General features: G+C 39.0%; 1 protein-coding gene across 1 annotated transcript in view; it reads right to left on the reverse strand.

Moving 5' to 3' along the window:
• Positions 1-1,425: 1,425 nt before the first annotated feature.
• The window catches only part of LOC120635678 (tubulin beta-1 chain-like), a 32,169-nt gene continuing 7,903 nt past the window's right edge, over positions 1,426-25,691 (reverse strand). Inside the window, exons 2-11 of the mRNA XM_039906775.1 lie at positions 16,575-16,686; positions 14,486-14,608; positions 13,042-13,143; positions 12,392-12,519; positions 9,661-9,828; positions 8,569-8,754; positions 7,914-8,053; positions 6,576-6,735; positions 3,463-3,564; positions 1,426-1,533 (exon numbers count right to left, since the gene is read on the reverse strand). Of these exons, the coding sequence (XP_039762709.1) occupies positions 1,435-1,533; positions 3,463-3,564; positions 6,576-6,735; positions 7,914-8,053; positions 8,569-8,754; positions 9,661-9,828; positions 12,392-12,519; positions 13,042-13,143; positions 14,486-14,608; positions 16,575-16,686 (1,320 nt within the window). The 3' untranslated portion in view covers positions 1,426-1,434. The remainder of the gene's footprint in view (positions 1,534-3,462; positions 3,565-6,575; positions 6,736-7,913; positions 8,054-8,568; positions 8,755-9,660; positions 9,829-12,391; positions 12,520-13,041; positions 13,144-14,485; positions 14,609-16,574; positions 16,687-25,691) is intronic.

Raw genomic sequence — 25,691 nt, forward strand, 5'->3', positions numbered from 1 at the left:
CTTAAGATGTTTTGTAACTTTTAAAACCATGTTCAATAAATTATTATTTATTATTTAGAATTAGGAAAATTCCTGTAATACTAGTCGCGTAAGTTGAAAAATTTAAGAAATAAAAATTATATATAGGTTGCATTTATCTTCCCCCCACTTTTCGGGGTGTTAAATAACAAGATGACTGCCGAAAATAAAATAAAAATTGTTGAAATTGGAAAAGAGCAACTGCTAGAAGAAGAGCTAGCGAACTCCGTAGAGATTACTCGTTTTAGAAAAAAAAAAACACTCACTCCATAGATAAAAATATAATTTATTTTTTATTAAAAATGTTCACTACAAATCAAAGTACCATTGAGTAATATGCAAAAGGTATTAGAGGAGTCGAATACAACGAAATATTATAAATATTACTAACTATCTGTTTACCGCTTTTTAGTGCGCGTTTATTACAGTTTTTTACAAATCCCGTGAGAACCGTCTGTTTTATTGGTATAAATGCTATGCTAAAAATCCAGTCGATAGTTTTGTTTGTTAGGGCGTAAATTAGATACAAACAAACTAACATAATTTCGCATTTATAATATTAGTATGGATTATTATTTTTTACTAGTGGGATGTTACTGGGAAAGCGAAAGCACACTACCGACAGAGTCATGCCGCTAAGCGCTAGCTAAGACATTCAAGCTTCCTTCATCTCTAGTGCGTAGTACATATCACTCAAACGGTACGAAACAATATTTTCTTACTAAAGACGTCATCCATAATAACTAGATACAGGCTAACAATTTAAACAACAACAAATACACAGCCCTATCTAAGGTCGTAACATATTCATAACGGAATAAAACCGCCCTGTATGCATAAAAGCACTGCCCTTAAGATGTTTTGTAACTTTTAAAACCATGTTCAATAAATTATTATTTATTATTTAGAATTAGGAAAATTCCTGTAATACTAGGCGCGTAAGTTGAAAAATTTAAGAAATAAAAATTATATATAGGTTGCATTTATCTTCCCCCCACTTTTCGGGGTGTTAAATAACAAGATGACTGCCGAAAATAAAATAAAAATTGTTGAAATTGGAAAAGAGCAACTGCTGAGTTTCTTGCAGGCTTCTTCTCGGTAGAATCTGCCTTCCGAACCGGTGGTAGAGTAACTACAAACAGACATACTTGACGTTTCAAAAGTGCTGATATTGGGCCTACTTGAAGTATGTAATTTTGAATTTTTTCTCATCTTCACAGTACGAAAAACAAATATAAATCACAAATTTTCCTATTTGAATTTGGAATATAACTTTATTAATTCATAAAAATATTTGTTTGAATCTTTTTGAATTTCGAATAATACTGGTAATCCCATCGAGTTTGCTACGACCCTTCAACAAGTAATCACAAATTTCAAACAAAACAAAATATAGAAATTAGTGAGGTAGTTATATTACAGTGGCATGTGAACCATGTCCTTCTCCTCGAATACTGGTTCTTCCTCTTCTTCTTCTTCATCGAAACCAACTTCTTCGTCTTCTACGTTTGCCTCCTGAAAAAAAAGTTGGTATATATTTCATTTCTTCTGGCTGTACACAGATAAGCCCATTTCATTTTAAATAGACTAATAATCTGTGTAATCTGTGTATAACCACTTGCTTTTATCTATACTTAGAATAAAACTGTAACTGGAAGATTTCTGCACATTCAATACATTTTGAAAGTTTAGAGCGGGGATGCTTTATAATCGATACTGAGTCCAAAACAGATTTTTATTTAATTTTTGTCTGTCTGTCTGTCCGGGCATCGCGTGAAAACTACTGAACGGATTTGAATAAAGGATACTTTTTATCCCGATAAACAATAAGTTTCCTCCGGGATGTGGGAAGAATTTTTTTATGAATTTTACTTCATAGCTCCTTTAAATTTGAACCAATTTTAATAATTCTTCTTTTATTTGAAAGACTATACTATCAAACATGTATTGTTTTACTTAATTGAAGATCTGATTAATATTATCGGAGATAAAAGACATAAATCTTCACAGATAACAGCAAGTCGCAAGGCATATAGGACAACGATCGAATGCATGCGTACCATCCTACTAATATTATAAATGCGAATGTTTGTGAGAATGGATGTTAATATTATAAATGCGAATGTTTGTGAGAATGGATGTATGTATCGGCATGGGTGGATGGATGTTTGTTACGTTTCAACGCCACAACGAATGAACCGATTGGATATTGTATAGAAGCAGGCGTTACTTTGCGGAAATCCATGATATATTATCAAAATTAAGCTTAATTTGCTATACTCCGCGAAAAGCAGGAGAATCTGTGTGGTGTAATTTATAATTTCTTCAATCCTTATACTCCACACCAAACAGATCCTCGGCAATACACCCTCTACGCACGTTTCGCTCCGAAACCGGAGCATCATCAGGAGATGTTGACTTTACAATGAATAATTGTTAAGATTGTTGTTGTTTTTTCTTAAGCTTAATTTTGATAATGAACCGATTGGGCTAAAATTTGGCAGAGACATACATATATATCTCTTGATGGATATACTAGACGAAGTTGCGCGGGTCAGCTTGTATTTAATAAAAGTTAGGGAAACTTAAAATATAAATATTGGGAGATATTGACTGACGAAAATGGCGGGAAATTTCGCACTCCTTAAATCTACCGCAAAACCGCCCCGAGAAGTACTGGTGCCGTCTATACGTATATTCAATTTTTTTCCCCCGTTTTCGCTAACGACGGAAAATGAAATGCCTAAGTAAGTTATTACCTTCACCAATCGATTTTCACTAGCCAACTCATATAAGCAAATTTGTCTATGACCCTCGCCACAAGTATTTTGTGTTTGTATTCTCATATTTTAATTTTTTCTGATGGTTTTAAGGTTTTTTTTTTTCATCTGATAAATGTCACTTTACGAGTTCCGGTGAATCGGTGCCGTAACTTTCAATGGCGCCTCACGTCGTTAGTCATTATCTTAGAGTTGGTGAATTGGTTTCCTAGGTTATTTGGATTAGATTTAATTAAGTTTTATTTGTTTTTGACATTTATTTATTCTAATTGCATTTAATTTTATGTTGTAACTGATCTTAAATTTTATGGGTAAAGACTGAAATAAATGTTTATATTATTATTATTATTATTATTAGTGAAAACGGTTATATGATTTTTTTTTTCATTCCGCACAAGTTAGCCCTTGACTGCAATCTCACCTGGTGGTAAGTCATGATGCAGTCTAAGTTGGAAGCGGGCTAGACTGTTAGGGAGTACGGTAGTCATACCCCTAATCGGTTTCTTCGTGAAATGGTATCAGAACACTAAAGTCTTTGTCGGTAGGGTAGGTAGGTAGGGTAGCGTAACTAGCCACGGCCGAAGCCTCCCACCAGACCAGGCCAGAGAAAATACAGAAATTCAGAAATCAAGCGGTCGTCAAAAAATGTCGTGAAACATTATACCTGATACTGTTGGTATTCGGATATGAGGTCCGCCATGTTGCTGGCAGCTTCAGTGAACTCCATCTCATCCATACCCTCGCCCGTGTACCAGTGGAGGAAAGCCTGGGAACAACGTAGTATAATAATCTATATTTATAAAACAAAGTTGTGTTAGTTACACCATTTATAACTCAAGAACGGCTGGACCAATTTTTATGATATTTGATATTTTGGATTTCTCATAGACCGGTATAGGATAACATTCATAAAAAAAAATGATCCGCGGTACAGAGTTCGCAGAGACAGCTAGTCTACATATATAAAAGAAAGTTGTGTTAGTTACACCATCAATAACTCAAGAACGGCTGGACCAATTTTCATGATATTTGATATTTTGGATTCCTCTAAGACCGGAATAGTGTTAAAAAATAACATTCATCGAAAAAAAAAAAGTTATCCGCGGTACGAAGTTCGCCGGGACAGCTAGTTTAATATAATTTATTTATTTCATATTAAATTGTGATATTCTATTGATTTGTGCACAAAGGAGTGGCGCACTAAGGTAACTTGTGTTACGTGTGTCGCAACCTTGCTTCGTACCCATTACAACAACGTGAAATAAGGAAAAACAATCATCGCGATACATTAGGGATGTATGTAGCCCTACTAATATTATAAATGTGAATGTAAGTTTGTTTGTTAAGCTTTCACGCAAAAACTACTAAACCGATCATCATGAAACTTTGTACACATATTCCTGAATGTATTAGAAGTAATATAGCCGTCAAATGATTAGCGATTTAAATAATTACTGACTTACTTTTTTATAAAAGAATACACAACTTATAAATTTCAGTAGAATTACACCTAAATTGAATGCCACATGTCTTTCGAAAAACAAAACCAAAAGCAGACGAAGTCGCGGGCAGCAGCTAGTAATAAATAAAACAAAAATATGTATATTTTAAATTAATTACAATGATTTGTATATATATTGTGGTGTGTGTGTGTGTGTGTGTATGTGTGTGTATGAAAAGTGCGTAACATACTAACTATTATTTTATGATTTTAAGTAGCTCCTCTGTTTCCTTGTATGTCAGAGTTTTTAATCACGACGTAAGTATTTGCTTGCATTGATTCCGTGGCTTGAAACTTATATTATTATAAATTGTAAAGTTACTTGAATTTTCGTCAAAGTAAAATGCCATTCTTAGCTAGATTATCTATACGAGATGATATGCAAATCAATAAAATAAAATCTAGGAATTATATAAGACCAAAGTCAAAGTCAAAGTCAAATATTTCTTTATTCAAATAGTCACATAGATGGCACTTTTGATGCGTTATTATATACAAAATGTGTTCATAGCAGTGAGTAGTGATGGCGATAACTAAAATCGTAAACTTAAAACTAAAGCTACGAGGGTTCCAATCGCGCCCTGTTCTAAGAAGCCCACAACAAATTTAGCCGGGTGTTCTTTTTGTTATCACCATCTTACATTGTCATTAGAAATCTTAGTCATCAATGCTTTCGATTCGACAGTCATGGATTTGGAGTATATATATTTGATGAGACGGTGCTGCCACGAAAGTTGGAAGGACTGGCGGCTAAAGCGTCGCGGGAATCAAAAAAAATAGGGTAATACATTTATTTATATAAATAAATATACTACGACAATACACTCATCGCCATCTAGCCCCAAAGTAACACTTGTGTTATGGGTACTAAGATAGCTGTTGAATATTTTTATGAATAGGTACACATAAATAGTTATAATATACAGATAAACACCCAGACACTGAATAAAAACCATGTTCATCACACAAAAAGGCAGGGTTCAGGGGCTGCTTTCGATTCGCTGCGGCCAAGATCTGGAATGATCTTCCTCCTCCGTTCCGTACATGTGATAATATTCTTGGCGAAATAGTATTGAAACACAAGCTAAAAAAAATTTACCTTAGCTTACTTGAAGTAGCTAGATTTATCTATGCAAAATGAGTTCTGTTTGGAATAAATTAATAAACAGGAAGTCATTTAATCGATTATTTAATCAATTATAATTGTTTTGTTTATTTCTGTACTTTTTTTTTTGTTTTTACTTGCTTGTTAAATTTAAACTGTTAAATATGTACGGTTTGTGTTAGTTTTAATATTTTTTTTTGTTTTTCTTTTAAACATTTAGTTGTTTGTATTAACAATAGTGTATGGCAATATAAAGGATTTTATTATTATTTTTAAATATTATTACAAACATTTTCCAGCTGTGGGAATCGAACCCACGGCCTAGGACTCTCAGAAAGCAGCGTCGCTGCCCACTGCGCCAGTCGGCGGTCAAAGTACTACTGTACTGTGTAAATCATTTCATTTTTCGGAAGGACACTTGCCGATAACCACCTGAGGGGTTGCTACGGCGTCACCGGGGGAGTGGGGCGAGCGCGAAAGCTCGCCATGAGAAGAGCCCCAGGGCTCGACGACATCGGAGGGGAAGTGGGAGACGTCGACCCGAGGGTGCCTCCTGCGAGGACTCGGAACTCGGCTCGGTTCGACGTTAATCTGGCTGTTGGTGGACTTTTGGACTAATCATTGTTTAGTCCGATCGCCCCCGTGACCGTGGTAAGGATCCACGTCCGGATGACGTCAGAAATCGGGGCCCTCGTCTTCGCCGGCGAAGACGCTGTGTATGTTGCGTGTGTGTGTGTTGTTGGTAGTTATTTTGTCGTCAGGGTCGTCAAGGACATGCTTCGGACGTCGCCGCTTTGGCTCGACGTCGGGGACGGGGGTATAAGTGGACGCCTCGACCACTAGGGGGTTGGGGTGTCGGACTGCATTTTCAAAGTAGGTCTTTGATAATGATTTCATGTACTGGGCTATGGTGGGAAGATCGAGGTCTCGGTGGAGATCTACGTTGCGCATGAACACGGACTGTCCGTGGTCATACGCATAAACTTGTTCTGCAGGACTTGAAAGCTCCTGTAGGAGCTGTGAGGGTGATGGGCGAATACGACGCTGGAGTATGTCATAATGGGACGTATGCACGTTTTATACAAGGTTACCTTGTGACGGAGGGATAATTTGCTTTTGCGTCAAATCATCGGATAGATGTACTGTGTAGGAACTGTGTGCGTATAAATACCTTTCTCCTAAACATGGCAGTGAATTGCTCGGAGATGCGTTTGAATATCTCCTGTATTGCTGTCGAGTTGCCGATGAATGTGGCGGACATTTTGAGCCCTCTTGGCGGCACGTCACAGACAGAAACTTTGAGGTTGTTCGGGATCCATTCCACGAAGTAACTGTGGAGTTAACAATACACAACATTTAACAGAATTACGAAATAATATTGAAGGATGCGAAGTATATTTCATAAGGAATCACCATGTAAGAATATTAAATCAATGAAGCATATTTATTTTTCCATACAAACAAATTCAAAACATTTTAAGTTTTGTTTCATGACAACACTGTTGAAGATAGTTTGGGTCAAAAACTATTAGGTTTGCGGTTTCACAGATAAGTCTCAAACGGTATATAATGTATCTCTAAAGTCTGTGAAGTATTATTTCAGCTTTTATCTACACGTTGTATAATATATGGATTTTATTTTATTTTATCAGGAGTAATTTTTTTACAGCATTCTGAAAGCATTAATAAATAGATACGACTCTCTGATTTACAAGCTTTATATTAAACTCCACGTAGGGGTGCCTCCCTTGAGGCAGAAATTCTAATTTGTAACTTTTTGTATATTTAATATAAATATTTCATGTAAGTTTGTTTGATTTAGTTTAGTTTTTAATTATTCTGTTATATAATAGTGTAGATGGGTCCAGTGGCGCGCATTGGGTTTCTTACCAGGGTATGCAGACACCAGGAAAATTGCATAAAACGGCACAAATTCTCCTCCTATTCGAGTTATATATCAATGTTAGGGTATACAGTGCTTTTGTGTCACGACGCTGGATGGGTCACAGTTACCAAATAAAAAGTATTATTATATATTCTACCCTTAAATTTTATCTGATACACATATTGAGGGAGTTGTGAGAAAATATGTACCTAATCCGCCATTTTGCGGCGGCGGCCATCTTGAAGCGATTTGCATCCAAAATAGCTAAGGACACTTCCGACTAATTCACAATCCAAATAAAACAAAAACGTGTGAACCGTCTACCGAAAAAATACAACCAAATGAATAACCACTCCTTTTTGTAAGTCGGTTAATAATGACTGTTTTATAACAAAATTAATATTCATTGTTTTGTAACATACGAAACACAAAAATTCAATCATATAGCGTGGCGAAGCGTCGCCACGGCCTGTGTCGCCACGCCAGGTTAACCGCCTATAGATATTTCACATCAAAAACAAAATTAAAATCGGCTCATTAATGTAATAGAAAAAAAAACACATTCCAGCAAATAAAGACATTCTATTCTATTCTGTCATATAATCTGTGGTTATAACACTATACCTCGAGTTCTTGTTCTGTATAGCTAGCACTTGATCGTCGACCTCCCTCATCGACATATGACCTCTAAACATCGTGGCGACGGTGAGGTACCGTCCGTGGCGCGGATCGCATGCCGTCATCATGTTCCCAGGGTTAAACATCTGTTGGAAGCACACTTATATTGAAACTGGCGGTCCCTAGCGACTTCTGCCGCGTGTAAGTCTAACTTAAAAGATAGACATCCCTATCCCTACTAATATTATAAATGTCAATGTAAGTTTGTTTGTTACGCTTTTACGCGAAAACTACTTAACCGATCCTCATGAAACTTTGTACACATATTCTTGGAAGTGTTAGAAGTAATATAGAATTTTTATCCCGACATTAAGGTCGGTTCCTTTGGGAGAGGGGATGAAAGTGTTTGACGATTTAACACCAAAACTCCGACAAATTATAACCGATTTAAATAATTATTTTTGTACTATAGAGGTTATAAAATGTGTCATGCCCTCATTTAAGGCTTAGCGATACTGAATACTTTAATTTTTATTAGAAATACAACTACAATTGAACGCCACATCAAAAAGCATAATCAAACACAGACGAAGTCGCGGGCAACAACTAGCATAATAATAAAATATTGATTAATTTGATTGTATAATAAATGAATACTCACTTGACTCATCAGCTCTGAAACATTCTGGGGTCGGTAGTTGAAAGAGTTCCGCGCAGTCAGCGGCGCGAATCCAGGCATGAAGAAGTGCAGCCGAGGAAATGGCACCATGTTGACGGCTAGCTTCCTCAGGTCCGCGTTCAGTTGTCCGGGAAAACGGAGACACGTGGTCACCCCGGACATCGTTAACTGGAAAGTAAAGCAAATTCAGGAACGTAGTAGAGTGTGCCGCTAAACAGCATTGTTGCAATGCTGTGTTCCGCAGAGTGATTACGTATCTCGCAACAGGCGTAAATCTTGCAATCACTGCTGTCAAACGTCACTTTCGTTTATTTATTGTATGGAAAAGTGACGTTTGACAGCAGTGATTGCAAGATTTACGCCTGACGCAAACTTGTCGCGAGATACGTAAACACTCTGCCGGTCTGAAGGGCGAGTTAGCCGGTGTAATTACAAATAACAGGCCCATGAGGGCTCCGAAACATGGTCGCTAACTACGGGCCTCATAAGAAGGCTCAGAGTCACAGCGGGCGATGGAGAAAGCTATGCTCGGAGTATCTACGTGATCAAATCAAAAATGTGGAGGTCCGTAGAACCAGAGTTACCGACATAGCTCAACGAGTCGCGAAGCAGAGGTGGCGATGGGCCGGGCACATAGTTCGGAGAAGGGTTGGACGTTGGGGTCCCAAGGTGCTAAACGCAGCGTTGGTTGACCCCCGACGAGGTGGACGGACAACATTGGGCGCGTCGCAGGTAGCCGCTGGATTCAAGCGGCACAAAATCGTGGATTTGGAACTCCCTACAAAAGACCTATGTCCAGCAGTGGACGTCTATCGATTGATATGATAATGAAGGCCACAGAGACGTGGGCCACGTTGCAGAACATGGTCTGGCCCTGTACATGCATTGTGTCAACTTATTATTTTCAATTCTTCTGTATTTTTATGTTGTGTACAATAATATATTCTTCATTCCCTTAATCGTGCATTCATTCATGTACCCATTCGTTCACTCAATCATTCATTCATTCAAACTTTCATTCACTCACTCATTTATTCACTCATTCATACGTTCAATAATTCATTAAATTCTTACCGAAATTAAGTGGTTGAGGTCGCCGTAGCTCGGGCTGCTTAACCGCAGCGTTCTGAAGCAGATGTTGTATAGCGCTTCGTTGTCGATGCAGAAGGACATGTCCGTGTTCTCCACAAGCTGATGCATCGAAAGCGTCGCGTTGTACGGCTCCAGCACAACTTCACTCACCTGTAGTTAACCATACAAAAAAACTTTTTATCAACCCATTACCAGTTCGCCTTCGCAGGAATATTCATATTCTGTCTCTCTTATACTGTGTTCTGTTCAATCCAGCTACTCCTCCATATCTTTAAAAAACGGTTTGAGTTTCTCAGTGATTCCCACTGTCGCTCTCTCCGTTCTGAAGATAATCTTATACTAAAAATTCCTTCCCATAGTACTTCTTTCTATTCTAAATCCTTTTCAGTTGAAGCTGTTAGGCTATGGAATTCTCTCCCCTTTCAAATTAGGCGCGCGCAGTCACTACCGATTTTCAAGAGACTCCTATAAAACATTTTATGCCACCCTAATTAGTTTTTTTTTTTGCGTCTGAGTCACTTTTCTTTGTGTTGTAGGCTTGTACTTTGTATGATATTATAATTGATGTATATATTTATTTTTAATTTGGTCCGAACCTAACCCTTAAGTCTGTGTTTTTCTTTTTTTACTCTTTCCTTTGTTGGTTTGCCTGGCAGAGATCGCTTTTTAGCGATAAGGCCGCCCATTGAACCTGTGCTTTATTGTGTTGTTTTTGTATATAATTTAATTTCTGTTAATTGTACATTAAAGTGTATTTTCATTTCATTTCATTTTCATTTACCGGTCCACTACAGGTCACGGGTCTCCCCCCCACAATGAGAAGGGGTTAAGGCCTGTCATTGTGGTATTTAATTAATTAAACCCAAAATAGTTTTATAATACATATATTTATAACAATATCGTATTTGTAAGACAACATATTGGTCTATATAAACAGAAAGTGGATATAACCAGTCGACTTCAAGAAATGGTCATAAATTGGTGACATCTACATATCGTCTGCGAATGGTGCAGAGGTAATTTGTTGGATTGTGTATACGCTTTTATAATATGATTCCTAAGGTAATTTTGGACCTATTAATCAATGCATAAGTTTAAAGAATGTGTTAAAACACATTTATTACACTACACACAGACATACTTGACGTTTCAATAGTGATTATATTAGGCCTACTTGAAATAAATGAATTTTGAATTAATTTTAATGTAAAGATCACACTACAAGTTCCACGTTCAGGCAGCAGCAGGTTTCATTGTTCTGTCTCTACTTAGAGTCCTAATATGTCTTAATCACAATGAGTATACTAGGAGTATACAAACATAAATGTTGCTACTGACAAAGCCGTAGTCCAACACGCTGGCCCAGTGCGGATTGGTGGACTCCACACACCTTTGAGAAAATTATGGAGAACTTTCAGGCATGCAGGTTTCCTCACGGTGTTTTCCTTCACCGTTGGAGCAAGTGATATTTTAATTAAATTATAATTAAATTACGAAATAATGTTGTAGGATGCATTTTTTTTTCTTTTTAATACTTATAGATGAGCGCTTGACTGCAATCGCGCCTGATGGTAAGTAATGATGCAGCCTAAGGTAGAGAGAGCGGGCTTGCCTAAAAGATGCCTCTTGATTTGAAAGTACTCAACGTACTCAACGTACGTCAAGGTTTGATGGCCGACTGGCGCAGTGGGCAGCGACTGCTTTCTGAGTCCAAGGCCGTGGGTTCGATTCCCACAACTGGAAAATGTATGTGTGATGAACATAAGTGTTTTTCAGTGTCTGGGTGTTTATCTGTATTTTATAAGTATTTATGTATATTATTCATAAAAATATTCATCAGTCATCTTAGTTCCCTTAACACAAGCTACGCTTACTTTGGGGCTAGATGGCGATGTGTGTATTGTCGTAGTATATTTATTTATTTATTTACTCATATTGTAAGTACTGGGGAAAATAGAAGCTGGAAGGGCATTCCAGATCCCGGTACGTATCCTAAACGCGGATAAAAAACGTTTCGTGCGTGTTGATGGAATATCAAGCACATGAGATGCCACCGCTCACGGCGTCTCGCTGTTCTGTGGTAGAACGGGAAGGAGGATGACAATTGTAAAGTTCCTGAGCGCACTCACCGAAGTATTTCCGGTAAAAAACCGATAAACAGGCAACATCGCGTCGGTGCTGTAGTTTTGTCACCTAGAATTCTCCTGGCGCGACGATCCACCGATTCTAAAGCTTCGGTGGAATTACTAGCTGTAATATAACTGTCTATCGGCACTAACGACAGAGTCCCGCATGTTTTTTTTTGACGTGACAACGGCTGCACGCACGAAAAAACATCAGGTATGCGGCGTTACCTCGCTCTGAGGCGTTCCATTCAAGGCTTGAAGTGCAAGCGAGAGCGCGGAACGAGCGACAAAGAGGCATCGGCCTCCGCGCTCGGCAGCATTCGACATCTGTCTCTCTCTTACTTGTATTCATGCGTACAAATAAATGTAACTTGATCAATTCAATTGTGATTTCAATCTATCTACTATCAATATCCATACAAAATATCTATCAAACAAATAAAATTTAAATTTTCATTTGAAAAATGCAACCATTCCATCAGTATTCTCTTATGACGTTGTCACGTTTAACTATAGTCAGTAAACCGAATTTACAGACAATAGATTTTTTTTTAAATTGAATACCCTATCTGCAGTGCTAGTGCTACCTTTGGCGATGGCACCACACTGAATGTATTCATGATTCTGTCAGGAAACTCCTCTCTGATCTTGCTCAAGAGCAGCGTGCCCAAACCGGATCCTGTCCCCCCTCCCAGGGAGTGGGTCAGTTGGAAGCCTGGAACAAAATATTCTCGATTGGATACATGTACGAGAGGTGATAACATAGTGGTTCAAAGCTTCTCTTCTTTTTCATAGACCGAGTTTAAACCCCGGCACGCAACTCTAACTTTTAGAAGCTTTGCCTTTTTAGGGTTCCGTTTATTATATAAATTAATACTGTAAAACAGGTACTTTTGACGACCTCCCTGGCGCAACGGTGAGCGCTGTGAATTTAAGTAGGAGCTCCCGGATACTATCCCTGCAGGGACAATTTGGGAATTTATAATTTCTGAATTTCCTCTGGTCCGGTCTGGTGGGAGGCTTCGGCCGTGGCTAATTACCATCCTTCCGACAAAGACGTGCCGCTAAGCGATTTAGTGTTCCGCTGCGATGTCTCGTATAAACCGATTAGGGGTATAACTACCATACTCCCTAACAGGTTAGCCCGCTACCATCTTAGACTGCATCATCACACCACCAGGTGAAATTGCAGTCAAGGGCTAACTTGTAGTGGAATGGAATATAGAAAAAAACTTACCTTGAAGGCAGTCGCATCCTTCAGCCTCTTTTCTGATGACATCGAGTACAGAGTCCACCAACTCAGCACCCTCGGTGTAATGACCTTTGGCCCAGTTGTTACCTGAAAACAAAATTAACTCAGACATCAGCTTCGTCTTCATTGATACAGCCGATAGACGCAGTGGACGACCCCGCTTTCAGAAACCAAGGCCGTGGGTTCGATTCCTACAACTGGAAAATGTTTGTGTGATGAACGTGAATGTTTTTCAGTGGCTGGCCGTTTATCTGTATATTATAAGTACTCGCGGTTTAAGAGCTCTTTTTCTCAGCTTCGTCTTCATTGTGTAGCCGATTGGCGCAGTGGGCAGCGACCCTGCTTTCAGAGTTCAAGGTCCGTCGGTTCAATTCCCACAACTGTAAAGTGTTTGTGTGATGAACATTAATGTTTTTCAGTGTCTGGGCGTTTATCTGTATAGCATAAGTATTTGTGGTTTAAGATCTTTATTTCTCAAAAGAATTACAAAAAATCGCTTTGTAGAGAAAACATTAAACATAAACAAAAATTATAACATGCTGTGAGCGTTTACTACATAAAAAATAAATGTGTAAAATCTTATGATAACCAAGCGTAAACCGATGTAAGGTTTTAATAACAGCAATAAAACATCCCTTGTATTAATGGCGAGGGAAAGCATCGTGAGGAAACCTGCATGCCTGAGAGTTCTCCATAACGTTCTCCAAGGCGTGTGTCCACTTGTCCAGCGTGGTGGACTACTGCCTAAACCCTTCCCATTCAGCACAGCTAGTATGGGCAGGAGACAATTATATCCCCGGGGAAAGAATAAAAACTTATCTTCTCCCACAGCTTTATAACTCTCAGGGCATTGGCGCACAAGTGGAAATAATATCCAAATAACATATGTGTTTAATAAACGACGTTAAACTTCTCCTATACCATGTTCACGTGCTTTAGAAGGCGAGCATGTTAATTGTATCCCTTGTCAAGGGATATGATTAACAGTGACGACACTATTGTTTATTTATTGCATGGAAAAGTGACGTTTGATAGAAGTGATTGCAAGATTTACGCCTGCCTTTTGTTTCCCCACCAGTGCTTGCCCTGCTGAGAGGAGAGTCGTGGCCTATAGCACCGGTAATAGGTTGATAATTTGACGGCCGAGTGGCGCAGTGGGCAGCGACCCTGCTTTCTGAGTCCATGGTCGTGGGTTCGATTCCCACAACTGGGAAATGTTTGCGTGATGAACATGAATGTCTTTCAGTGTCTGGGTGTTTATCTGTATATTATTAGTATTTATGTGTATTATATTCATTAAAAAATATTCATCAGCTATCTAAGTTCCCACAACACAAGCTACGCTTACTTTGGGGCTAGATGGAGATGTGTGTATTGTCGTAGTATATTTATTTATTTATTTAATTAACGGTAAAGAGAGAAGACTTGCCTGCCCCACTCTGCCCGAAGACAAAGTTATCAGGTCTGAAGAGCTGTCCGTACGGGCCGGACCTCACCGAGTCCATGGTGCCAGGCTCCAGGTCCACGAGAACCGCCCGAGGTACGTATTTACCTGTAATTAAACGAGTACATTTAGGTATTTATGTTATATATTTACATATTTATATATGTTGTATATGATTGTTAGTAGTTTAAATTAATTATGGGTAATTTCATGTATGTTTATATTTTATTTATATGTTATATTTATATATTATAGTTATATCTTTATATATATATTTCTTATGTGCGTGTGTATGTCACTGAACTCCTCCTAGATGGCTGGACCGATTTAAATGAATTTTTTGGTATACGTTTGGGTGGCACCCTGGATGGTTTAGATTCACAAATTAGCCCGACAGATGGCGCTAAGGTCCGCTAGTTTATTTATATATATATATTTTATTTATATATTTGTATAATTTTAAATCTTATTTATTGCACCACCTACCTCTTTTCTATGTTTTTTCCTTTTACGCCATTGGTTGCCTGGAAGCAATCGCTATGTAGCGATTTGGCCACCAAATTGTACTCTCTTGATATGTATTTATATCTCTGTAACTACTTTTTTTTCTTTGGTGTACAATAAAAGTGTATTCATTCATTCATTCATACAATTAAAAAAAAAACTCACTCCGATCACCAACTATAGTAGGTTGGTGGCATTTACCTCCACTACATTGCTCGAGGTAAGGTTTACAGTTCAGGGTTTAGGGTCCGATTGAAGTCCACTGCTGGACATAGGTCTTTTTTAGCGAGTTCCAATATCCACGGTTTTGTGCTGCTTGTTTCCAGCGGCTCCCGGCGACTCGCTTGATGTCGTCTGTCCACCTCGTTATTGGTGCGGGGTCGCCATTCCAGCTCCTCGCGGTCCCACCCGGATCTCCTGATTTCTGATTTGATCACGTAGATATACTCCCAACATAGCTCTATCCATCGCCCGCTGAGTGACTCCGAGCTTTCTTAAGAGGCCCATAGGTATATCGATCCAAAACAGATTGATAGGAAATAAAAAAAAAAGAGAAATGCTTTTGATGGTGTTATATTTTTTAGTTTTTACGCGGCATAGTAACGCTAATTTTTTTTTTGTTTTTTTATTCTACTGCAAGTTAACCTTTGTCTGCAATTCTCTGGTGATGATGCAGTCTAAGATTTAAGCGGGCTAACCTATTAGGGAGTAAGGTAGTCATACACCGATCGGTTTCTACGTGGCGTCGCACCGGAACACTAAATCGCTTAGCGGCACGTCTTTGTCGGTAAGGTGGTAACCAGCCACGGCCAAAGCCTCCCCACAGACCAGAGAAAATACAGAAATTACAAATTTCTAAATAACCCCGTACCCCGGACCTCCTACTTAAATTCACAGCGCTCACCGTTGCGCCAGCGAGGTCGTGAAAACGTGCGTATAAATGTTTGAAGACCTGTCGCAGCGGGGAGCTGTGGTTTCAAGAGGAAAGTCTCGGGTTCTATCCCCGACAGTGGCAGTTTGGAAATTCATAATATCTCAATTGCATGGTCTGGTCTGGTGGGAGGTCTACCGACAAAAACGCGCCCCAAAGACGAAGCTCTATCCATCGCCCGCTGAGTGACTCCGAGCTTTCTTAAGAGGCCCACAGGTATATCGGTACAAAAAAGATTGATAGGAAATAAAAAAAAAAGGATGGACGTTGGGGTCCCAAGGTGCTGGAATGGTAGCCCCGTACTGGTAAGCGCAGCGTTGGTCGGCCCCCAACGAGGTGGACAGACGACATTAAGCGCGTCGCAGGTAGCCGCTGGATCCAAGCGGCTCAGAACCGTGGAACTTGGAACTCCCTACAAAAGACCTATGTCCAGCAGTGGACGTCTATCGGTTGATGTGATGATGATGAAAGAGAAAGCCCCAAAGTGTTCCGGTAGGATGTCGCGCAAATGTCGGCAGGATGACGGTAAGTATAGCTATATGTGTTTGTTCTTTTTTTTTTTTTCTGAGTGGTGTACAAATAAAGAGTATAAATAATAAATGAATAGCTGACAATATCGTATGGTATGAGAATACATACCCCCAGAGGCTTCATTGTAGTAAACGTTGAGTCTTTCCAGCTGTAGGTCACTCTCCCCTTTGTACAACCCAGTTGGATCAATGCCGTGTTCATCGGATATGATCTCCCAGAACTACAAAGAAAAAGGCAATTGTATTTAAATAAACAAACATACATTTATTGCATACTCGTAGGTATATTATGAAAAAACCTTAAATTTGCTATACTCCGCGAAAAGCAGGAGAATCTGTATGGTGTAATTTATAATTTCTTCAAACCTTATAATTCACACAAAACAGATCTTCAGCAATGTAGGGTACATTGCTGAAGATCTACGCAGATAAATAATTTAACGCACTTATAAGTCAACATCTCCTGAGGATGTTCCGGTTTCGGAGCGAAACCGATGAATAAACATAAATACTTATAATATACATATAAAAACACATACACGTTTACCCCCGTTTACTATTACACATATTATTTGGGTACTATTTCCATTTGTGCGCAGTGCTCTGAGAGTTGATAAAGCTGTGGCAGAAGATACATTTTTATCCTTTTCCCGGGGGATATAATTGTCTCCTGTCCATGCTCGCAGTGCTGTTAAAGCACGGGAACATGGAATAGGAGAAGTTCATCCCTGTTTATTATTTCACATATATATTATTTGTATACTATTTCAAGTTGTGCGCCAGTGCTCTGAGAGTTGATAAAGCTGTGGCAGAAGATACATTTTTATCCTTTTCCCGGGGTGATAATTATCTCCTGCCCATGCTAGCGAGTTGAGACTATAGAGGTACGTTATTTACTGCCTCTGAGACTTATCTGTGAAATCGAAACGCTAATATTTTTTAAGTTAAACCATTGCCATAGTTTCTATTGAAGGTAATGTCATACGACCCCTAACGAGGTTGACAGACGACATTAAGTGCGTCGCAGGTAGCCGCTGGATCCAAGCGGCACAGAACCGTGGAATTTGGAACTCCCTACAAAAGACCTATGTCCAGCAGTGGACGTCTATTGGGATTGCATTATATAATGCGGGATCTCGACCTGCTGGCGGCGTATTTGTTCACCTTCCGAACCGGTGGTAGAGTCACTACACACAGACAAACTCGACGTTTCAAAAGTGCTTATATTAGGCCTACTTGAAATAAATGAATTTTGAATTATGAATTTAGTTTGAATTTCTTGAATTTTACACGCATATAACATATGAGTATTGTGCAATGTCCATACAAACTCAATGGGGTTTCAGGACATCAAGTCACCTATGTATACTATGGAGGGTAGAGGTAAGGAGAGTCATCTTATATGGGAGAAAAGTTGAAAAAGTGTCCAGTGTATGCGCTAAATAGTTAAACAGTTCAAAAATCCTCCACAATGGCGCTGGTGGATGCACAGGGTATGGTATGAATGTAGCAATCGTAGATGAATTGAAGTATGCCGAGTTAAAAAATTTAACGTCATTATCGACTAAAGTAGTTAATTATTGAGAATTTCAACAACTTACGTTGTACAAAATATTGTGGTAAATATAACTTTACTTCCTTGTATCTCCATACTTCCTTGTTTATTTTTCAAGCCTACTCTAACAATATTTATATTTGGCGCTTCTTTTAAGAGTTACCCTGATGCAAATGTGGCGCCATCCTAATTTAATACATTTGACGACACTTTTTCATATACACAGATGACTCTCCTTATCTCTACCCTCCATAATGTATACCTATCTACTTATGATTGTAAAAAAAAAATATATGATGACGATGATGTTGAATCATACAGCCCAAAGTGCAAAGTAAAGTTGCTCCTCTCATTTTATTAGATACGCTTCGCATAGCTTACATACTTCGATTTAGATTTCCGGATGGACATTTGCCGATAACCACCTGAGGGGTTGCCGAGCCCGTAAGCTCGCCATGAGAAGAGCCCCAGGGCTCGGGGGGAGTTAATCTGAGTGTTGGTGGACTTTTGGACTAATCATTGTTTAGTCCGAACGCTCCCAGGACCGTGGTAAGGATGACGTCCGGATGACGTCAGAGCGTAGATACTAAGCTCGTGTCGGTCTTTTATCTTCAAAAGGGTTGTACTTAGAATGTTCTGAATTAGTTTGTATAGAAAAATAAATAGGCTACTTTTGATTTCATATTTTTACAGGGTGATTCCTTAAATATACTTATGCAGCACCCTTCAACGTTTCGTGATTCTATAACACGTGTATAATAATATACCTACGTTAGGAAATAGTATATTGTGCAACTAGTGCGACAAGTTGTCGATTGCCCACGAAAGCGAAGTTGAACGCACGAGAGAAGCGAGTGCGGTCACTCGCTTGAGTGGGTAATTGATGTCGCACTTGTTGCACATACTATTTTGTATTACTCATGCGGGGAAAGTATCTTGACGCTCACTGTTGCGGTTGAAAAAGAACCGTTTGCCCATTTTAAAATTTGAGTGCGACAAGTTTACTTATCGCACTCAAATTATTCTTGTCGCACTCAAATTTTAAAATGGGCAAACGGTTCTTTTTCAACCGCAACAGTGAGCGTCAAGATACTTTCCCCGCATGAGTGATACAAAACTTATTTTCGTCTGATGTGAAACATCACTTTAATATTCAACTGTCTTCAAGTTTTAAAGTCGTGTTTCTAAACTTAATTGGCAACTGTAAACCTTCCTTCTTCTTTTTTTGCTTTTTTGGCTTTTAGGTGTGCCAAATCGACACGTTGTACTTCGCCAATAAATAATAATAAATAAATAAATAAATATACTAGGACAAAACACACATCGCCATCTAGCCCCAAAGTAAGCGTAGCTTGTGTTATGGGTACTAAGACAACTGATGAATATTTTTATGAATAACATACATAAATACTTAAAATATACATATAAACACCCAGACACTGAAAAATATACATGCTCATCACACAGACATTTTCCAGTAGTGGGAATCGAACCCACGGCCTGGGGCTCAGAAAGCAGGATCGCTGCAAACTGCGCCAATCGGCCGTCGAATGTCTCGTATGCTTGGAAGATCCACATAGGTGATTGTCAAAAACAAAACATTGAATGAATGAATGTATGAATGCACTTTTATTGTACACCAAAGAAACAAAAAATAGTTACAAAGATATAAATACAATCAAGAGAGTACAATTTATAAACAGATATATTGAGAGAAAACATTATATAACTACTAGCTGTTGCCCGCGACTTCGTCTGCGTTTGATTTTGTTTTTAAAGTATTCAGTATCGCTAAGCCTTAAATGAGTATAGTAGTATATATATATGACATGTGACTGTCAATTAATTATAGACAAAAAATTTGCAATTAACTAAAATTGCGACTTTACTTAAAGATCTAAGCTATCCTATCTCTTAAGTTGGACCAGACTGCTCACGGGGTGCCAATTTAATTTAAAATCGGTTCAGTAGTTTAGGAGTCCATCGCGGACAAACATCGTGACAGGAGATTTATATATATTAAGATAGCAGTATACTTTTTATAAAACTTAGTATTCCAAAATAAGGCGTTCGTAATAGAGACTTGTGGTCTTTGGTTAGTGTTATAATTTAAAGAATGTTTTTATAATAAATCATAATGAGATATATTGAGAGCTTAATTTTGTTAGATTGAATATATTTACATAAAAATTCTACATAGCGACTAAAAACAAGCATAAGAAAACTTTGGACATTTAATGGAAAACCTTCCTTTTAACTGTGTTATGAGGGAAATAGGCCAGCAGACGTAGTAGGACAAAACTAAAAAGATTTTACTTCGATGGATTATTCTTTATTAATAATCCAACGAAAAATATATATTTGTCGGGAAATAATAAATTACAAACTAAAATTAATATTTACAATAAATATAAGCCGTCTAACTGATCACTTATGGGCATGGTACCCAAAATGCTGGCGCTATTGCCCCTTTAGCCATTTTTATAGCTAGACTTAGCCGTTGGGCTATATAAGCGCCAGCTCTTGGGACACCAGACGTAAGGATCAATTTTTGTGAAAAAAAAAATATATGATGACGATGATGTTGAATCATACAGCCCAAAGTGCAAAGTAAAGTTGCTCCTCTCATTTTATTAGATACGCTTCGCATAGCTTAGATACTTCGATTTAGATTTCCGATGGACATTTGCCGATAACCACCTGAGGGGTTGCCGAGCCCGTAAGCTCGCCATGAGAAGAGCCCCAGGGCTCGGGGGGAGTTAATCTGTGTGTTGGTGGACTTTTGGATTAATCATTGTTTAGTCCGAAATATGTTATGAGGGAAATAGGCCAGCAGACGTAGTAGGACAAAACTAAAAAGATTTTAATAAAATTTTAATAAAATTAATGTTAATAAAATTTATTTTAATAAAATTAATGTTAATAAAATTTTTCGTGTCCGAAGACCATGTCCCCAGAGTCTCAAACGCAAGCGCCGCAACAACGGAGTCATTACAAATAACGGATGGATGGAAATATACTAATGCACCCCTCAAGTCAAGGGCTAACTTGTAGTGGAATAAAAAAAAAAAAAAAAAAAAAAAAACAACGCTACACCACTCATCGGTACATCTCTTTCCAAAAAAGTACAGCGAATTATCACGTGATTTGATATTTAATTCCAATAATAACGTACCTTTCATTATCTTATCCTATACCCATTAAATGTTAAGATTGTAAACGTTATTGCATCACCAAGTGACTCGAGGTACCAAATAGGAATGTCAATTATTTCAAGAAGGCCAGTGGCGTGCACTTCATACATGCTCAAAAGCACTGCATACCCAAATTATTTTTTATAAGTCATATTGTAGATGAAAATTTCCATTTCATGCCATGTACCTGCTTTATGCATACCCTGGTCAAAAACCCGGTGCACGCCACTGAAGAAGGCCTAATATTAGTTTTGAAACGTCAACTCTGTCTGTGTGTGTGCGTTTTTGTCGGTAGGCGTCCCACCAGACCAGACCATGGAAATTGAGATGTTATAAATTTCTAAACTGCCACTGTCGGGGATAGAACCCGAGACTTTCCTCTTAAGACCATAGATAGCTCCCCGCTGCGACGGTCGTCAAACATTTATACGCACGTTTTGACGACCTCCGTGGCGCAACGGTGAGCGCTGTGAATTTAAGGAGGTTACGAGGTCATTTGGAAATTTATAATTTCTGTATTTTGTCTGGTGTGGTCTGTGGTGGTTTGACCGTAGCTGGTTACCAACCGACAAAGACGTGCCGCTAAACGATTTCGTTTTCGATGTCGCGTAGAAACTTATCGGGGTATGACTACCATAAAGTCAAAAGTCAAAGTCAAAAATATCTTTATTCAAGTGGCCATACGGTAGTGAGATGATGGCGATAACCACATTCGTAAACTTAAAACTAAAGCTACGAGGGTTCCAAACGCGTCCTGGTCTAAGAAGAAGCCCACAACAAACTTAGCCGGGTATTTTTTTTGTTATCACCATCTCATAATGTCATTATAAATTATTACAAAAGCAACCTGGTTATAGCAGTAATTTACACCCAAGCTTTTTTATCGATTACGTAGTCCTTTATACTATAATAGAACTTTTCTAGCTTACGTTTAATACAAACTTTGAACTTTTTAAGAGACATCTCCAAGATGTCAATTGGTAGTTTATTGAAATACAAACATCTACCATACTATATACAACAACAACTCTACCATACTATATACCATACAAACTCTACCACCGGTTCGGAATGCAGATTCTACCGTCAAGAAGCAGCAATAAACGCAGCGTTTGTTCTTCCATTATAAATAGGTTGGGGAAAAAGTTTCTTCGCATTTTTCAAGCAAATTCAAAACATTTATTAATATAGTTTATTTACATTTAACTAGAGTATGTAGGTACCATTTTGTTCGATAACTTTTCGCCATCTTGTAGGTAGGGACATAATCCAATTGCTATAGACATTATGGGGCTTCTGATCAAAAAACCGCGACAAGTTGTTTTGGCGTCCTCTCGTGATGTTACCCTCTCTGACACTGCCTAAAGAATTCTGAAGAGACCGAAACAGGTGGAAATCTGAAGGTGCAAGGTCAGGACTATACGGCGGATGCATTAACACCTTCCAGCCAAACTATCTTAATTTTTGCTGAGTGGCTAAAGATGTGTGAGGTCTAGCGTTATCATGATGAAAAACCACACCCCTTCTGTTGATTAATTCCGGCCGCTTTCTCTCAACTTCTTGCTCTCATCTGATCAGTTGTTATATATTTTTATTCTACTACAAGTTAGCCCTTCACTGCATGATGCTAAGTAATGTTGCAGTCTAAGATGGTAGCGGGCTAACCTGTTAGGGAGTATGGTAGTCATACCCCTAATAGGTTCCCACGCGACAACGCACCGGAACACTAAATCGCTAAGCGGCACGTCTTTGTCGGTAGGGTGGTAACTAGCCACGGCCAAAGCCTTCCATCAGACCAGACTTAGTCTGGAAGGCTTTTGAATTTTGAATGGAACTCTGATTTGATAACCGATTGCTACACCTCAAGCCACGCGACCCACTCCGAAGGCTTGAAGAAGGCTTAATGGAATGACACAGCCTTTGTAAGTGCCGCCCAATTCTAATTCCTATTCAAATGGCATTTCTCCGCTTTGTTGCTTGATTTTGGACAGCAATAGCTTATTTTATTAGTGTGTAAATGATTTTAAAAGGCAACGGATAGAAATTCATGCGTGTCAGAATAATAGAGACCTAATAATAGTCACGAATGAATTTTTATTACAAATTTTCAATTTCTTATTGACAGAAGTAACGCTGTTGATGTTATCGATTAAGTTTAAACTCTAACCTTCCTTTGTACACAATTTTATTTAACAGCTTGGTTGTAAATGTATCTAATGTTAAATACATTAATAGTTCTAAAAATAGTGCAATCCATTCAAACGTTGAACATTTCTGAACTTGTGCGGATTATATACAATATCTTAAAAATTACCATGTATTTATCAGCTCTACATGTTACATGATAAAAGTTTTCTTTGTTTTATATATTTTCAAGATGATAAATATATAATATAACCATTCCTAGTTCGAAGATATTGTCATTAAAGTAGGATCAAAATCAGGAAATCAGCCAAGAAAACATTAACAATATCTATACATAAGTACCTTATATTGAGATTGTATAAGGATGTACAAAGTTGTTCTTTATTGATTCATTGTAACTTATACCTTACGTTGAGTTTCAGGTTTGCTAAATAAGTTGTCAAAATCTGAATAGAAGCTACTGAGGAGAAGTGAATTCATTCGAAGTAATGATTATTGTATAATAGGTATAATAGTAGTATAATAGGCAAACAGCCTGTTTAACGGCTATTCCAACTTTGCATTGACAAATCTATAGTGCCTTACTAATATCGGATTGATTTTATTGGATGCAGGGTAATTTTGAGTACTATTAAAGTTTGTGCGCAAAAATGCCTTAAGAGATATTAATTTGTAGCACAATTTTAATATTTTGAACTGTTTTTGGTGGATAATGGCATTCAAGCTTGAGGATACAAGTATAACTATCACAACGTGGTGCGAAACCTGAGTCTATGTTAAGACATGACGATATTTTGGTCATCACAACGTAGCCTTTTTTTGGTTTTAATACCATTGTTATACGTCATTGCCAAACAAAATTTGTAGTAGGACATAATTATGTTAATAAATAAATAATAATTAAATTGAATTACTGAATACACTGTGTAGGAACTAATGTATTTATAATGTAATAACAGTGTGTAGATATCGGCTCGACAATCTCACTGGTCCACGTCTTCACTGTCCGGAGATCGGAACTCGACTGCCTCGACAGTCGTTCCGCCCTTCCCCACTCGACTTTGCGTGGTGTGTAGATGCGAGACGACAGGTGTCTTAAATGTGTGTGTTAGTAGAGTGTAAGTTTGTTTTTTCTCCGACTCGCGCATCCGTCCCGTACGGATGTCTGTCTCGCAACCGATTGCTCGAGGTGAAAGTGTCAGTGGAAATCAGTGTCCGTTTCTGCGTTGTGGTAGTGCAGTGTAGTTCTAGGGTCTAGGATTCCTGTAAGTACACGTGTTATTATTAGCGTAGTTTAACACCCTCGTCACCTAAAGGCGAGGCCCCATAGGGCCACACCCTTTTTTTAGGCACACACCTCCCTGCATGGCAGGGAGGTCAACCGCTACCCCGGGGGCCGCCATGGCCCTCGCCGACTCCGACCTTAATCTGGAGGCCCTCTTAAAGGACCTCCAGGAGAATAACGCGGGTTACCTAAACCGCTTTAGGACTGTTAGGCCTAGAGTGTTCACGGACAGCCCGCAATCCCCGGCTCCCGCAGAGCCGATAACCGAAGACCCGGTCGCTATCCCTGCGATAGCGATCGAAGAATCTACCTCCCCGGCATCATCCGAGACCGACGACGGCTTCACCGTCGTCGGTGCTAAAAAGCGGAAGCTTAAGGCTTCCAAATCCAAGGCGAACCCGCCAAAGAAAGTGGTAACGGACCGCCCAACTAAGACCCAGTCCCAAGCGCCCCGCGCAGCGCCTCGCGCAGCGTCCCAGGCTTCCCCTGCGGACGAAGACGAGCCCGAAGACTCCCCTATGGAGGAGCAACCCCAACCCAGGGATAGAATCCCACCTCTCTTCATCCGCGACAAGCTCGCATGGATGAAAATCATCCCGCTTCTTGAAGCGAACGGCATCGGCTTCACCGGTGCCCGATCCACCGCTATAGGCATTAGAGTACAGTGCCTATCCTCCGACGACCACCGTCGGCTAACTTCAATGCTCAGAGAGCATAATATAGGTTTTCATACCTACGCCCTAAGAGACGAACGCATTCTCCGCGTCGTCATTAAAGGATTACCGAAGGAGATTAGCTCCGAGGTAATAAAAGCCGACCTTTTGTCGCAAAATCTACCTGTCCTGGAGGTACATAGGATGTACAATACCAGGACGAAATATGTCTACGAGATGGTTCTCGTTTTATTAGAACTTTCCCCCGAAGGTAAAGAGATTTACAATCTCGAAAAAGTGTGCCACCTTTCAGGACTCACTATCGAGAAGCCCCATAACAGAGGCAAGGTCGGCCAGTGCCACCGATGCCAACTGTACGGCCATTCCGCAAGGA

The sequence above is a fragment of the Pararge aegeria genome, chromosome 27 (assembly GCF_905163445.1).
Source record: "Pararge aegeria chromosome 27, ilParAegt1.1, whole genome shotgun sequence".
Classification (NCBI taxonomy): Eukaryota; Metazoa; Arthropoda; class Insecta; order Lepidoptera; family Nymphalidae; genus Pararge; species Pararge aegeria.